Raw genomic sequence first — 14,185 nt, forward strand, 5'->3', positions numbered from 1 at the left:
TAACACTAATTAAAACGGACTTTGAATTCATCAAGCCACTTAGCCAACAACATCAATGTAAACAAAGTCATTAGCATACTTGTGCAGAGGACATGGCAAAGGTGATTCACATCATTTGCACCTTGCAAATCCTGATTAACACAATCAGCCCTCAGAAGTTGAGTGGCTCCCCAGGTCACAGTCATGCGTCTTTGTCGCAAGATTCATTAACAGAGCGATAAGCTGTTTATGAATGCGAAACGGAGGAAGAAAAGGATCCTTAATCAATGGGTGATTAAGAAAATACTGAAAGCCATCAGCGACGACGTTATGATCTCTGGTCTGCTGCTCGTTTTGTCCTCGTCTCTTCAAAGAGTGTCTGTTATTTTTTAAGTAAGCTATTAAATGCTCATATCGTGATGTGTGACATTGTGTCAAACATTATACTCAAAATACAAGTGATGTTTATCTTGAAGACACAACTTTGTTCATTGACTTAGTTATTCTATCAGTTTTAGGAGTCCAATCCAAGTAAAACTAATGCGAGTCAGCTATAAGACCATCGGCTGGTCTTTTAACTCTCAATCTGATAGGCCTAGATGAGCCAGTTCAATAAATTACATCTTTGACAGGTATTTTCCTTATTGATCAATATTGATTTTCATCACAATATATAATAATTTGTCAGTTTGAAGAGTACAGTACAGGAAGCAGCAGACTGACTGGCTGCTGACGTGTTTATTTCTGCTGTGTGGGCTGTTGGATCTGTCCATACTGAGGGACATAACTTCTCAGGTCTCCCATCAAGATCGACAAGCCAGTTTCACACAGAGTTAGTGGACTCAAATAAAAGTGCAGTAATCAGCTCGCAGCACACGCTCTGAGCAGGTGTGTGTGGAGTGTTTCTGTATGTTTTTGTGACAAGGAAAAGTATCTCCTGGATTGTAGCTCCCAAAAAGTTTTATTCGACCCTCACAGAGCAGAAGATGAGCACGCGGCCGCCTCTCTGGATGTTTGTATCTCAAGACTCTCACTTATCTCGAAGCTTTCTAGAAACCCCAGTGCAGCCTTTCTTCGTCCCAGTGTCTATTCTTTTTACTTTGTCAGCCTTAGTTACAAGCACAAATTTAAGACATTTTGAGGAATCTTCACCTTAAAGTTTCTCTCTGAAGTTTTTTCTTGTAAACAAACAAACTTTGTGTTTTACATTCAGTGTTTCTCACCCAAAAAATACACGTTGAGCCTATTTCAGTCTGTCGCAGTCTTCTCTTTCATCGCCGTCGGTGGGTCGTTGTTATTCTCCTTTGCATGTAACTGCCACTCAGTCAGTCAGTGGAACAGCATGGAATCAGCAGGTGTATTGTGTTACCTGTGTGATTGTGCGTGTTCAATCCATCCCCTTCTAAAATGTGTCCTGCACTCACTCTGAAAACACTTTCAGAGATTTGTCCTGATGTCCACAAGGTCACACGTTCAGTTATGGGAGCTTCAGGACAAATAAGGTGGGAAAGTGAAAAGCATCATTTTACTCTTGGCTAATGGCCACTTTTTTGTGCCAGCAAGTGTGAACCCGTAACAAATCAGACCGTGCGTGTACTGAGCAACTTCCTGGTGTGAATGTGTGAGTGATGAAAGATTTTCTCTCAGTGAAACTCGCCTGTTAAAATAAAGATTGAAAAAATAAAGTACATGAAACCCAACTGTGATCTTTTACTTTTTCGAACACATATTTCTGGTCTGTTTTTAGTGGGCGGGGCCGCCCCCACGGTTTCAGGTTTCTCTCTGCAAACAGTGCAACAAAAAGACAAAGCAAAGCGGCTAATGATCCCAAAAAGTCCAATGGAATGAATTCCAAATCAGCATCTCTGTCTTGCAGCCTTTAATATTGCAGAATTGTTGGAAATCAAAAGGCATTTCCTCTTCAGTGTCTTCACTTCTGTCATGATTGGAGGCTGCTGAGCCTTTTTCTGTTGCCCACTCGCCTGATTCTGGATCTGGTGTTCATTCTGGATTCAGTCCCCTTACTATTCCCTGCTCCAGGGCTGAAAACTCCCTCCTCCTAAAGTTTTGTGTTAGGACTAACTGCTAACTGAACTAGGTAACGGCAGCTTATCAGCACCAGTGATAAGTAAATCTGTCCGCCAGTCAGGAAGCTAAATCACTGAGAGTTGAGGCAGAGCAGATGGAGGACGTGAGAGGGAAAACAAGGCTCCATAAAATATGATTCAGTTTCACCAACATAGCTGGTGGTGTGTGATTTGATGCTGTAAAACCTTCTGTCTCTCTTGAGATTGTACCTGCTCACTCAAGTATCACAGAATGATGCAGTTATGTAATGTTTTTACGTTTTGTGCTTTGTTGTGTGTTGAGGTTTGTGCCATACCATATTGAAGAGAACGTTGACCCCTTTACTGAGTGAGTGGTTTGTATCATTTCAGATAAAACATGGATGCACACCCCGGACGCACTGGCCAAGCATTACATACCCTACAACGCCAAGGTATGTTTCACCGTCAGACTGTTGCATTGTGTTTTTCCCATTTGCACCTGAAGGAACCCCCTGTATTGCCCAACACCTAAGTGTTGTAATCTGGATGTTTAATGGTGTATGATTTACTCGGATGCCACCACAGTTTTAGTATAAACCGTCTGTCTAAACTGTGTATATTACAGGATGCTACAGTGTAGATGGTGTGTTGGGATGCTGGGAAAATTATCACAGTCAAACTTTAATTTGAACGTTTCAATGTGTTTCAGCCTGCCTGATTTGTTTGTTTGTTTGTTCCTGACGTGAGATTATCTTGAAATGAGATGACATTCTCAGTCTTAGCTGGAAACGAGGTCCAACACACACATCTTTCAGGAGGACCGCCTCACTCGGCGAGCACCTCCCTGTCACGCCGGTTTTCTGCTTCATTTGGACAAAGAGTTTCTCCCCTACAAGGCGCTGAATCTGTCAGCCCACATCGTGTTGAAACGTTATGATGCAACTGAGGTGCATCTCCAAAAACTGCACCCCGCACATCCCCCACACTGCTGAAGCGCCCCATCTCTGAAATCAAAGTGTAATGTCTGCTTTAACTGATGAGTTGCCTGTCTGGCTGAGTTTGCTGAGATCTGAGTACACCACTCATCACTGAAGGAATTGGAGGGAATGAGACAGCCTAAGTGCTGAGACTGTTCTTGGCTTATTCTCTCCAGTTTAAAGCACTATGAATTGTTGAACATAAGCTCAGTTTACAATTTTGCAGTTAGATTAGAGAAAGATCTACCATTTTTCTCAAGAACAACAAGGATTTTTGGGGTTTTCTGATCCATCGATTCATTGAGATCATAAAAATCGTTCATGTCTGGAGTGAATTGATTTGGTGGCAGGACTAAACAATATTCTCCTCTGCTCTTGACCCCAAATGTTTTCCTCAAGGCTTTCTGGAACTAAACCTAAGATGAAGTATTGTGAAGGAAGCATGACATGTGATCTGCTACTTCAGCACACATGAACACTTTAATATCCTGGATTTCACATTATAGACTGACCCCTGTAATAAATTGACCACACAGCCTTATACTCAGGTTGCGTCATGTCCTTGTTACCTGACGATTGAGACAGTCGCCTACTTTGGTCGCCCATTCATTCCACAGCGCAGCCGCTTCTTTGCTCTAAGATGTCAACATGCACTTGGCTTTTGTCTCTTCTGACCTTTGTAATCAACAGTAGTCGTTGACCTCAGGAGGAAATTACACGAGAGATGAATGGGAGCAGCGTCTGTGATCATCAGCAATCACATCGTATTCAGAAGTAACTTAAATTGCACATGACACAGATCGTGCCCTTTCTGGATGTGTGCGAACCTTTCAGTCAGGAGTGCATAGAGGATGAGGTGGAGCTCGTGTGTGAGGCTTTCACTGGTCATCTCCGTGAACTATGCAGAGCTGTGAGGAGGTTGAAATATATGTGTGCTCTCTCTGTGCATATTCTGTTCGATTTTTGCATTTGAGGGTGCACAGTCCCTTTAAGCTCGTGTGTGAATCCTGAGGGGCAGGCGTGGTCCGTTTTTTGTTTTCTTTTTTGTTTTTTTTTCAGCTGCATGCACCAGTTGATGGATGAGCCTCCAGGCTTGGTCTGCCTTGTGAAACCTCCCCAGTCGTAGCCCAGAATGCACCGGTCAGGAACGAGAGCTTCTCCATTCTATTCTGGGCACCTGTCAGCGACGCTCTTGGACATGCCCTTAAGTGTGTGGAGTACATTTGTCACACCGGCGCAGACTGCTGACAATTTCTCATGAAGCCTCAATCTGTTTTCTGGCTCTATTGAGAAGCGCCATTTTGGTATTTCCACAACTGACTGTTGTTTCTAAAAATAATTTAGAAAAGACTGTTTATGTAATTACGTTATTTAAAATTATTCTATTCTTTAGCGTTTTGTTTTATATTTCTGTTAAACGTAATTAAAGTGATTTTTTTTTTTTTTGAATATCAGCATGAAAACGCTGCAGTCAGAATAATCGTACCAATTACCAAGCTCATGAAATATCCTAAACAAAACAAGTGAAGAAGCAAGACAATCACTTGTGGAGTAAAGCGTCAGTCCATATAAAGCATATGCAAGGACAAGAGTGGACATGAGCAAAAGTCATGGAAAGCTTTGCACAGATTTCACACAGTCCTTGTCTTTCTGAGCTGTGTGCTGTGTTCCAGTGGGAGATGTTGTTATTTTGTTTTCCCAACCTTTAAGGAGCTGACACCCGTTTTTATGAGGTCTGATACTGGAGCAGGTTACACACATTAAGCTCAGAAGGCACTGAAGCAGTGAATGTGACTGGAACAATCACTGCTGCTGCTGCCAGGTGGAAAACGTGACGTTCACGCTCAAAGGTTAATGGCTCCATCTGTTGGAGATCAGCAGAAGTGCTGCGCATGTCCGACTGCGTGGTTAGGCGTACATGTTTGATCCATGCGGTCCTCATTTTGAGTGAGTGTGAATAATTTGGTCCAAATGTCATCTACATTAATTTGAACTTTTATGTTTTCTCTCTCCAGTTCCTTGGAAACACGGAGGTTGAAGCCCCCAAAGGCACAGAAGTTGTAAAGGATGCAGTCAGGAAGCTAAAGGTAAAGCCAGTCCTCGGAGAGAGCTGTAGCCTAAAGGATAGATGAGTGTTTTTGAGTGACCACATTGGAGACTCAGAGCAGGAGAGGAAGGGGAGGGGGAAGCTGAGTGACAAATGCTTCCCTCCCTCATCAGTTAGCAGCAAGGTGCCCTTGGAGTTTTTTAGCTCCTGAGTGTGGATGCCTGTAAGTGCTGGATAAGCACAGCCGTTTGCCCCGTCAACCTTCCCCGGGCAGATGTAGAACTCAATAAAATGAAACCTGTTGTTTTCTTACCCCGTGCTTGAATCCTCCAACCTTAACAACCTGTCATCTTTGCTCAATAAGTCACTTTATTTAAATACAAGTGCTTTAGTACATCAGAGCAGAACTTAGCGACACAAAACCCCTTGGCAATTAATGTTCTCCACCACTGGCTCCCCCGTGAGGAGTATGGTCTAATATTTTCAATAATATTATTACATAAATAACTTTGAAATAATTATGGTCCATGCTGTTCTGCTGATGGACTCTTATGTGACTGTCATAACTATGTGTGAAGCCACCTCATAATCCCTGCCACGCTCAGCACTTGGGCAGCTCAGTGTGGCTTTGGTGGTGAAGGGGGTGAGTTCAAGACTCTGCAGAGTGGTCACCTTATATCTGTATTCATGCAGCACAATGCCCTCCTGTATTTTTCATTTGTCTTCCTCCTCCTTCTCCCTCTAAATGCCTGGTTCCGACTCACTGCTGTGCTGCAGCCATACTTAAGGGTTTTGCTTTTCTGATGTAATCAGGCACAGTTTAATTAGAAATTGCCGTGTGAATGACGCTTAACCCGAGTTCCTTTCAAACACCTGAACATTCATCAGGGTTAACTAAACTAGCAGTGCTAGCCTTTATGCATGGGAACACAACCCAGAGAACGTCTCCTTTCTCCCAGCGCCTTGGTAATGTGGCTGTGCTCGCTGCCTGCTGGCCTCTCCTGTGTCTTCTCCTGCCAAGAGTTGAATCTGTGAGGCCACTTGTAGGGGGAGGACTGCTTTCCCAAACCCATACCTCTATTGTTACATTACATTTGATCTTTGAAAGCCTGTCTGGAGACCAAAGGCTCCATGGTTACTCTCTCAGAGACACTGGCAGTTGTTAACAGACTTATCCTTCCAAAGGTCATGTGAAGGAAAGAAATTGTTGGTGGTGTAACAATGAGAATTGAGATCCAGGTCAAAAGCTGTAGTTTTATGCGAGTGTGTGTATTTGCTCAAGCAAGATGAATCTCCCTGTAGCTTGTCTCTGCTGTTCATGTTTGTGTCTGAGGAGTCGACATCTTAAATCACAGCAGCTAAACTGAAGGTCATACAACGGCTCGATTACAGCTGAATTCGTCATTTTATTTTAAGCCTTGAAATGCTGCAGTTTTAGGGGCTGTAAATATATGGCAGTATCTCATTGACCTACACAAACACACACTCTATCATCAAGAGGTTTGATGTTCGAAAGTGAAATCAGGCAAATGTCAGAGCTGCACATTGGGTCTTCTCTCATTCCTATGGCTGTAGTCTATACTTTGTCTACAGATATTGAAACTGTGGGGTAATTGTAGGGTATTATCAACTTCCTTCTAGTGTCCTTTCCTGTAATGGTAGTGTCTCCTCAGCTGACAGTGTCGACTCGCCTTTTAACAGACCTGCAAAAGACTGCCCAGCTCTGTTCCTATTCATGTCAGCTGGCAAAATCACTGTCAAGTACTGTGAAAAACTGCATGTTTTTTGGCTGTCCTTAAAAGAGCGATGCGTTCGACCAGTTACAGCTTTGTTTAATTTCCTTGTTAATCTTCTGTAAAACACTGAACCTTCAAGGAACTTCTTGTATAGACCCATGACATATATGAGCAGGTAGCAGTTTGCTATGAAAAAATGTCTGGATAAACCCCATTGTACACTACCAGCCAGCAAACGTGGACAGACTAATGTAGCAGCTAGCTGGTGAACATAGTGGCTCATTTAGCACCTAAAGAGCCAGATATTTTTTCTCAGGAGATGGTGAGGACCAAAGCAGGGCCACATGGAGAGAGGATATTGGACTTAGGTGTCAGATGGCCAGAAAAATGACTTCAAGTGACGCATTCCCGTGTCTGCCAAACGTGCAAACAGGCAATTCTTCCTTCAGGTTTTTCTGCTTGCCTCCAGTGTCCAAAGAAATCAGTAATGTTAAAAGCATTTCCATTGCTTATGGACTTTGACTAGATTTGTGCTGCTATATGTCATTAGCATGTGCTGTTTTTCCTAAAAATATTTGCGACTCAGATTTTTCTATTTGTGATTTTTCCCCTCATTCACAGTTTCAGAGACACATCAAGAAGTCAGAGGGACAAAAGATCCCCAAAGTGGAATTGCAGATCTCCATTTATGGCGTGAAGATATTGGATCCCAAGACTAAAGTAAGTCCAAATATTTGTTTATATAGTAACTCTATATTTATTGTCTTGTTTTCCAGGTATGTTGACACTGTACCTGACACCTGAAGCTGACAAGTGACAACATATACTTATAATGACAAGAGAGTCGGTGAAAGAGGGAATTTTTGTCAGTAAATAATGAAGGCATGGTGTTTGTTTTCCAGGAAGTGCAGCATAACTGTCAGTTGCACCGGATATCCTTTTGTGCGGATGACAAAACAGATAAAAGGATATTCACTTTTATCTGCAAAGACTCCGAATCAAACAAACACCTCTGCTACGTGTTTGACAGTGAAAAGTGTGTAAGTGTCTCCTGCTTCCTTTTCTCTTCACTGGAACAAATGTATAACACGTTTAGCAGAATTTGGAATCTCTGCAGATGTTTTATATTTTGATGCTGTGCATTTCAGCTGAAAATAAGCTGTAGTGGCGTTTCGGGTGAATATCATGATCGAGTCATTGCTCCCTTGCTGCAGGCTGAGGAGATAACTCTAACTATTGGTCAGGCCTTCGACTTGGCCTACAAGAAGTTTCTGGAGTCTGGAGGCAAAGACGTGGAAACCAGGAAACAGATCGGGAGCCTACAGAAAAGAGTACGTCTCACGTCCAGCTGGTTGTCTGCTCTCACGCGGACGTTAATTAATTTGAAAACTTGTACCCCCATGCTGACACATTGATATTCCTATTAATTAATGCAAGGCTTGTTTATATCGATTGTTTTAACTGATCCAGCATGGACAATTAAGCTGTGTTGATGAAAAATGTCAGTAATGAATATCAATGATGGTAAACTCTGCTGTTGCTGACTTAGTCTGGAATGGAATTGTTGTGCACCCTGGTGAAGCTGGGGAGCTTCCCTGGCGATTTTGTTTGTAAATTGTGATTTATTAAAACATCAGTGTAAACTTGATTAAATGGCTGATGGGATGTGGTTGCAAAAGATTCATTTGCATTATTTCTAAAACAGTTTTAAAAGTTCTGGTTGATGTTTTAGCTTCTTGGAAGAAGTTTAAAACACTTACAATACATAAATAGTAACGTAAAGTTTCATTAATATACATGCAGATTTTACACAGTCTGAGGTGATATTGTATGTTTAAACAGTACTTTGAGAAAAACAATCTCACATTAAGTTTTACTGCAGCTCCTAAAATTACTGAACTGTTATTGTTTTTGTGCAGATTCAAGAACTGGAAACAGAAAATGCTGAGCTGAAGCAACAACTTCAAGATCTTGAAGAACAGCTGATGATTGCTCACGTGCCACCAGTAAGGACAAACACAAAAACTTTAGATTCTACATATTAAAGCAAGACTGTGTAACGTCTTTCTGAATGGCAGCCGGTCTGACCACAACGGAGGGACAGTGTTACATGCTTAAATGTGTGATCAAAGTCTATCTAAACTAATCTAAATCTCAAACTAACTAATCTAAACCCGACGTGTGCTCGACTGAACGAGGCACAGCAGTCTCACCGTAACTGCTATGTCTCCACACAAATTAGCACACCTTGCCTATGTAACATGGCTCTCAAATCGTTTGAAAGTCAAGTGATCTCCATGACCACTTTTAAATTCGGAAAGTTTAAAGCAACAGTTCACCGCAGAGTTAAAAAATAAAGATTTTTCTCTCCTACCTGTAGAGCTATTTGCCCTTCTAGATTGTTTTTGAAAGTTTTGTCAGCTGTAGAGATGCGTCTGCTTTCTCTCAAAAACAACAGAACTTGGAACTTGAGTAGATGCACGTTTCCTTCTGCAAAGTGAAGTTTGGTAGGAAGAAAATAATTGCAAGACGAACGTGCGGGGCTCTCGTCCTGCAGACATCTTGACAAATGATATCTCCAGAACTCTGCACTGCATACCTAAAAAGTCCAGATAGATAAATGGCACTACAGATAAGAAGAAAAAGAAGTATTTGTCATTTTGAGGTGAACAGCCCCTTTAAACTTTTCAACGTTTTTTTGTAAGGACAGGTGAGTTTGCTTCTGCCGTTAAATCAAATCAGACATCCTCAGCCCAAGTTCGGAATGACAGACGTATCTGGCGGGAGTCATGGGAGTCTACGTTGTGTCTGAAGCAAAGCAATTACACACCTGATTGGTCTGATGAGGAATGTGATACATCCGCCTTCTGATTGGGCCAAATGCCAGTACCTGCGTCAGCCTCGTGTGAATGCAGTTGCCCACACCTTTCCCCCTCTACTTCGCTGAATAATATTGTCTCTCTCTGGTCGTTTTCTGTCTGCCATCTTTTCTCAGCCGCTGCACATAAACGCAGCTAATGAAACGTACATGCTGCAGAGGCCCTCCTCTCTCTTCTGGTGTCACAGCATCAAGTCGCTCTCCTGTCTGGAAATCTCCTCTGTCACGCTCACTCCCATGAGCTCGCCGGAGTCCAACCTGTCTGCGGGGCTACTAACTCCTCCGCCTGCCAAACCTGCTCTTCTTCCTCCTAAGCCTACCGAGGGATGCAGCATCCCGCGGCCTCGCGTAAACACTCTATGCTTTTTCCTTCTTTCTGTTGCTGCCCCTGAGGCTGTAATGTCTCCTGCTTTTCTGTCTTCTGCCTTTTCTGTTTCTTGTCTTGCCTTTGTGGAAACGTAGCTTTGTAGTTTGTGCAAGTTTACAAAAGTCTTTCCTTGGCTAAACCCTTTCCCCGACTTCATGTACAGGCAGGAAGCATCTCCATGAAACCGCAGTCCACAGACATTTTCGACATGGTTCCCTTCTCTCCTGTGACGCCACTGGAGCCCACATTGGCCAGCAACGGCTGCCCACCACCACCGCCGACCACATTACCACCAGATATCAGTGAGCATCTCCTTCATGGCTCTCTGATCAGATTTATGGGTTTTAATAAGTTCTCCAGGTTTTGATAGATGGAATTAAACACTGTGTGTAAATATTTACAGCATTGTTCTTAGAAGAAGTTATTTCAGTTCCCGTTAAAGTCATTGTTTTCCTTTCCAGTCAGTGTGATGTTTGTCTGCGGCCTGTGTTTGTAGGTAAAGACCTGTTTGGTGCTGAGCCATTTGATCCGTTCACCTGTGGGGCAGCTGACTTCCCTCCAGATATTCAGTCAAAGCTGGATGAGATGCAGGTGAGCGCCTGTCTGCATCTGATTCACCCACTTTGTGATTTAAAGAACGGCGGGGAGGCTGGGTTAAACTGTGCTGCCCAGCACTCTCGTCTGCCTTATCGTCAGCACCATCACTTTGAAGAATAAAATTTGTTCTTGTTGAGGCTTTGTGCATCATGGGCGACGTCTCCGAGGTGGGCAGCAGTGCTGAATCACATCTGGAAAGTTTGGTCCTAATTGGCCTGCAAGGGAGCTCCAGTTCCCTTCTTTATTAACATTATTAATGTTCAAATGTTTTCCCACACTGTTGTGCTCAGAGAAGTAAAACAAGCAGAGGTTACTTTAGTTTAGCTTCCTTTTTATGTTCTTTGTGAAAGAGCTGAGCGAATAAGGAATTTAATGAAATCCTCAGCTGACACATCGTTATTTAGATTCACCAGGGACACGAAACCAGTTTAATTTAGAAATCCCTTAATAAAACGTCTTTTGTGCTCCTTCATGCATTTCAATGAAGTGAAAACAAGTGGAAATGATCTCAGCATTCAGTAAAATTGCCTTACTGTTACAGAGAACCAGTTTTATGTAACTGTATTTATACTCTGATGAAAGCAGTTTTATTTGGTGTGCAGAAATAAAGAAAACTGATGATTTAAGCTTTTCAGAAACAACACATAATTAGACTCTCCTGTCTGGAAGTATGAATACAAAGTTGATCAATTGTATTTCACCAGGGACTCGTTCATATTGTGTTGCTTTCTTTAGAAGCATCAGATAATTTTGCTATCACTGTGGCTTAGTGGATCGCAATCTGTAGGGCGGGTCTTCCTGGGAGGACGCAAAAACTTTGCATTGGGGCTGGGGGAAAATGGTGATAAAGGACAGCGGCTAATCTAATTACTGTGACTGGAACAAACACGGGTTCCTGAGTGAGGCTGTTAAGATTTCTGTTAAGATTTATTAAGACATAAGATGACATGTATGCATGTAAGATGCTTGGGCGGCCTAATTAATCCAACAGAAACCCATTAAGGTGAACAGAATTAGGCAGATCACATTCTTGGTAATATTATATAAATGACATGACTGTTCAGGTTCAGCTTAAAAGCTGCAGCTCTACGGCGGCTTTTTATAAAGCAAAAGAAACGTGTAAACTGAAACTAAAGAGAGAACTTATTCAGTCAACTGTTACATACATTTAAATATATTCCCCATTTACATTTTAAGAGTTTTGCTTTGCCACAAAAGCTAGCTGTGGCTGTTCCTGTTAATGTATTGACGACAGCAGGATGATGTCTGTTTACTTCAAATGCAAGTATAAAGTGTGTCATCATTTAAAAACTCTGTTTAACGAGTGAAGTCCTGTAATAGAAGTCAGACTTTATGTTTTAAAATAGTCTAATAATTGAAATTAAAACATACTAATTCTCAAATATTCTTAATCGTTTACAGCAATTAAGTTGGTTTGCTATTAAGGTGGGCTATGAGAAGGAGTAACCACAGCGAAGTCATTAACTGTGGCTCTGTGTAAAGCAGTAAACTACAAGGTTTTGAATTATAGTGTGAATAGAAAATAATGACTTCTGGAACGGAAAATCAGCTTTGTGGTTCTATTCTGCACAATACCTGCTGAGTTTTAGCAGGCATTTGCCAGTAGGAGGCGATGTTGCACTGACAGACTTGCTTTTCGTGTATTTAAACTTTTTTTTCCCTTTAGTCTCCTCCGCTTCTTAATAATTAACAACTGAATTCATCTCTTGTGCTCTCCACTTGTAGCGGCAGAGATGGTTTGTACTCTTTGCTCTGTGCTAGCTTTAATGTCTGTGTTGTGACTGTGCTTGTGTCTTTGGTTTGCATGTTTGCAGCATGTTGCCTGCTCTCAGGAGTCCTGTGTGATGCAAATTTACCTCTTCCATCATCTCTGAAATGAATTCATGTGAGCAAACAGTCACTTTTTATAGTCTAAGATGTTGATTCTTAAGGCAGTAATTACTCCCACGTAAATTAGTTTTTGGAACCAATTTCACGTAAATTTGAGGATCCATATGAAAAACAAAATTCCTCTTGACTTTTGATAATAATCAGTTTCACCAATGCGTGTCAGTTTTGGTGCATGGCTTGTTTCATGCATGTTGGAGCTACATGCTTTCTGTAGCATTTCATCCTGCTTTACCCACAGAGGTTTATAGACTTTTTCCCATTGCCTCTAATCTAAACATTGCTCAAACCTCCTGTTTATCCAACAGCATGTAATCTCTCAGAGTTTGAGAGTGTGTTGTCACTGAACAACACTGCTGTTCTCTTGGCTTGTCTTCCAGGAGGGGTTCAAAATGGGACTAACCTTAGAGGGCACCGTCTTCTCCCTGGATCCGCTAGACAGCCGCTGCTGATGCCAAGAAGACGCTCTTTGTCGTGTACTTTTAACTCGTTTGTATGAAGAAGTGCCAAAATCCACTCCACGGTCGAGTCAAGATGTCACAGTTTTCATCTTGAGGTTTATATGCATTTGCATTTAGATTGGTTTTTCGATATTTCAAGGTAAACTCAGATCCATTATAGAAAAGAGCTATTTTTGTAAAAGAAAAAAAACTTATGGAAGGAGTAGTTTTGAGTACCTTTGCTTGCACAGGCAATGAGAGATGTAAATAGTCCAATATGTCCAATGGTACACAGAATTTTCATATAAGATCGTTTGTGTGTATGCGCCATTTCAATTCTGTATTGCTAACACATTCCTGTTTGTATTCCAAACACACGCTGGCGATGAAAATAAATGGAATAAATGGAATCTGTATCTTTAACACAGCTTGGCCATAATATCATATAGCTTATTTTACTCGGTATTAATTAATCCAGCCTGATATATATTTTTTTGTTTACTGACATGTCTACTGTTTATTTTTGACATCGAATTGTTATTGTTGTTCATTTGTTTTTTGTTTTTGTTTTTGTTTTTTGCATTTTATGAGTTGCCACCTCAGTGTTTGCTTGTCACAATTTTACTTTACTGTCTTAATTTTAGCCTGCTTTTCTTGCACCAGAGGGCACTTTGTTTGGACAGCCTCTGTCCATAAACAGTACTATTCCCATTATTTGACTTTGCTGTTGCAGTTATTAAAGAAAATTTAACTTCCAAAAATGCCACTTACTGATTCTATCATTTAATATTGATTTGGTTGATTTTTTTTCGCTTAGTTTTTCATATAGTTTTTTTGTACTTGAAATCTTTTCTTATTAAATGCAAGATTTTATCATGAGCCACGCTCATAATAGCTCTGTGGATGGCAGTGTTGCTTGATCGCTCCTCCACAGACTGAAATATCTCAGTGCCTGGAAGTTTTGTACAGACAAATGATTACCAAACAAGGAATCCTCTTTGGTACACATAGCTAACACCCCCCCCTTCAGGACGAATTAAGTTTGATCATCCCCTGGCTTCTCCTCTAATGCCATCATCAGGTCAAATTTTCATTGGAACACTATTTTGTTTTGGGAGTAAATACCTGCAAAAAAAAAAAGCAATGGTTTTCTATCAGTTTCAGCTGTACTTTGTATTAAGTGTTAATTAGCTAATGTTAGCATGCTA

At 41.4% G+C, this 14,185-nt stretch overlaps 1 protein-coding gene across 6 annotated transcripts in view; it reads left to right on the top strand.

Moving 5' to 3' along the window:
- The window catches only part of LOC124067572 (PTB domain-containing engulfment adapter protein 1), a 60,691-nt gene extending 46,953 nt beyond the window's left edge, over positions 1-13,738 (top strand). For 4 of the 6 annotated variants that reach the window (XM_046405010.1, XM_046405009.1, XM_046405011.1 and 1 more), the window contains 10 exons: positions 2,418-2,479; positions 5,020-5,091; positions 7,409-7,507; positions 7,690-7,827; positions 8,002-8,118; positions 8,707-8,793; positions 9,783-10,013; positions 10,196-10,334; positions 10,529-10,623; positions 12,918-13,738. In XM_046405010.1, coding sequence (XP_046260966.1) covers positions 2,418-2,479; positions 5,020-5,091; positions 7,409-7,507; positions 7,690-7,827; positions 8,002-8,118; positions 8,707-8,793; positions 9,783-10,013; positions 10,196-10,334; positions 10,529-10,623; positions 12,918-12,989 — 1,112 coding nt within the window. In that variant the 3' untranslated portion in view covers positions 12,990-13,738. Of the gene's footprint in view, positions 1-2,417; positions 2,480-5,019; positions 5,092-7,408; positions 7,508-7,689; positions 7,828-8,001; positions 8,119-8,706; positions 8,794-9,782; positions 10,014-10,195; positions 10,335-10,528; positions 10,624-12,464; positions 12,536-12,917 lie in introns of all 6 variants that reach the window. The other 2 variants (XM_046405008.1, XM_046405012.1) reach the window with 2 other exon arrangements.
- Positions 13,739-14,185: the final 447 nt, after the last annotated feature.

Source organism: Scatophagus argus, chromosome 11 (assembly GCF_020382885.2).
Source record: "Scatophagus argus isolate fScaArg1 chromosome 11, fScaArg1.pri, whole genome shotgun sequence".
NCBI classification, from domain to species: domain Eukaryota; kingdom Metazoa; phylum Chordata; class Actinopteri; family Scatophagidae; genus Scatophagus; species Scatophagus argus.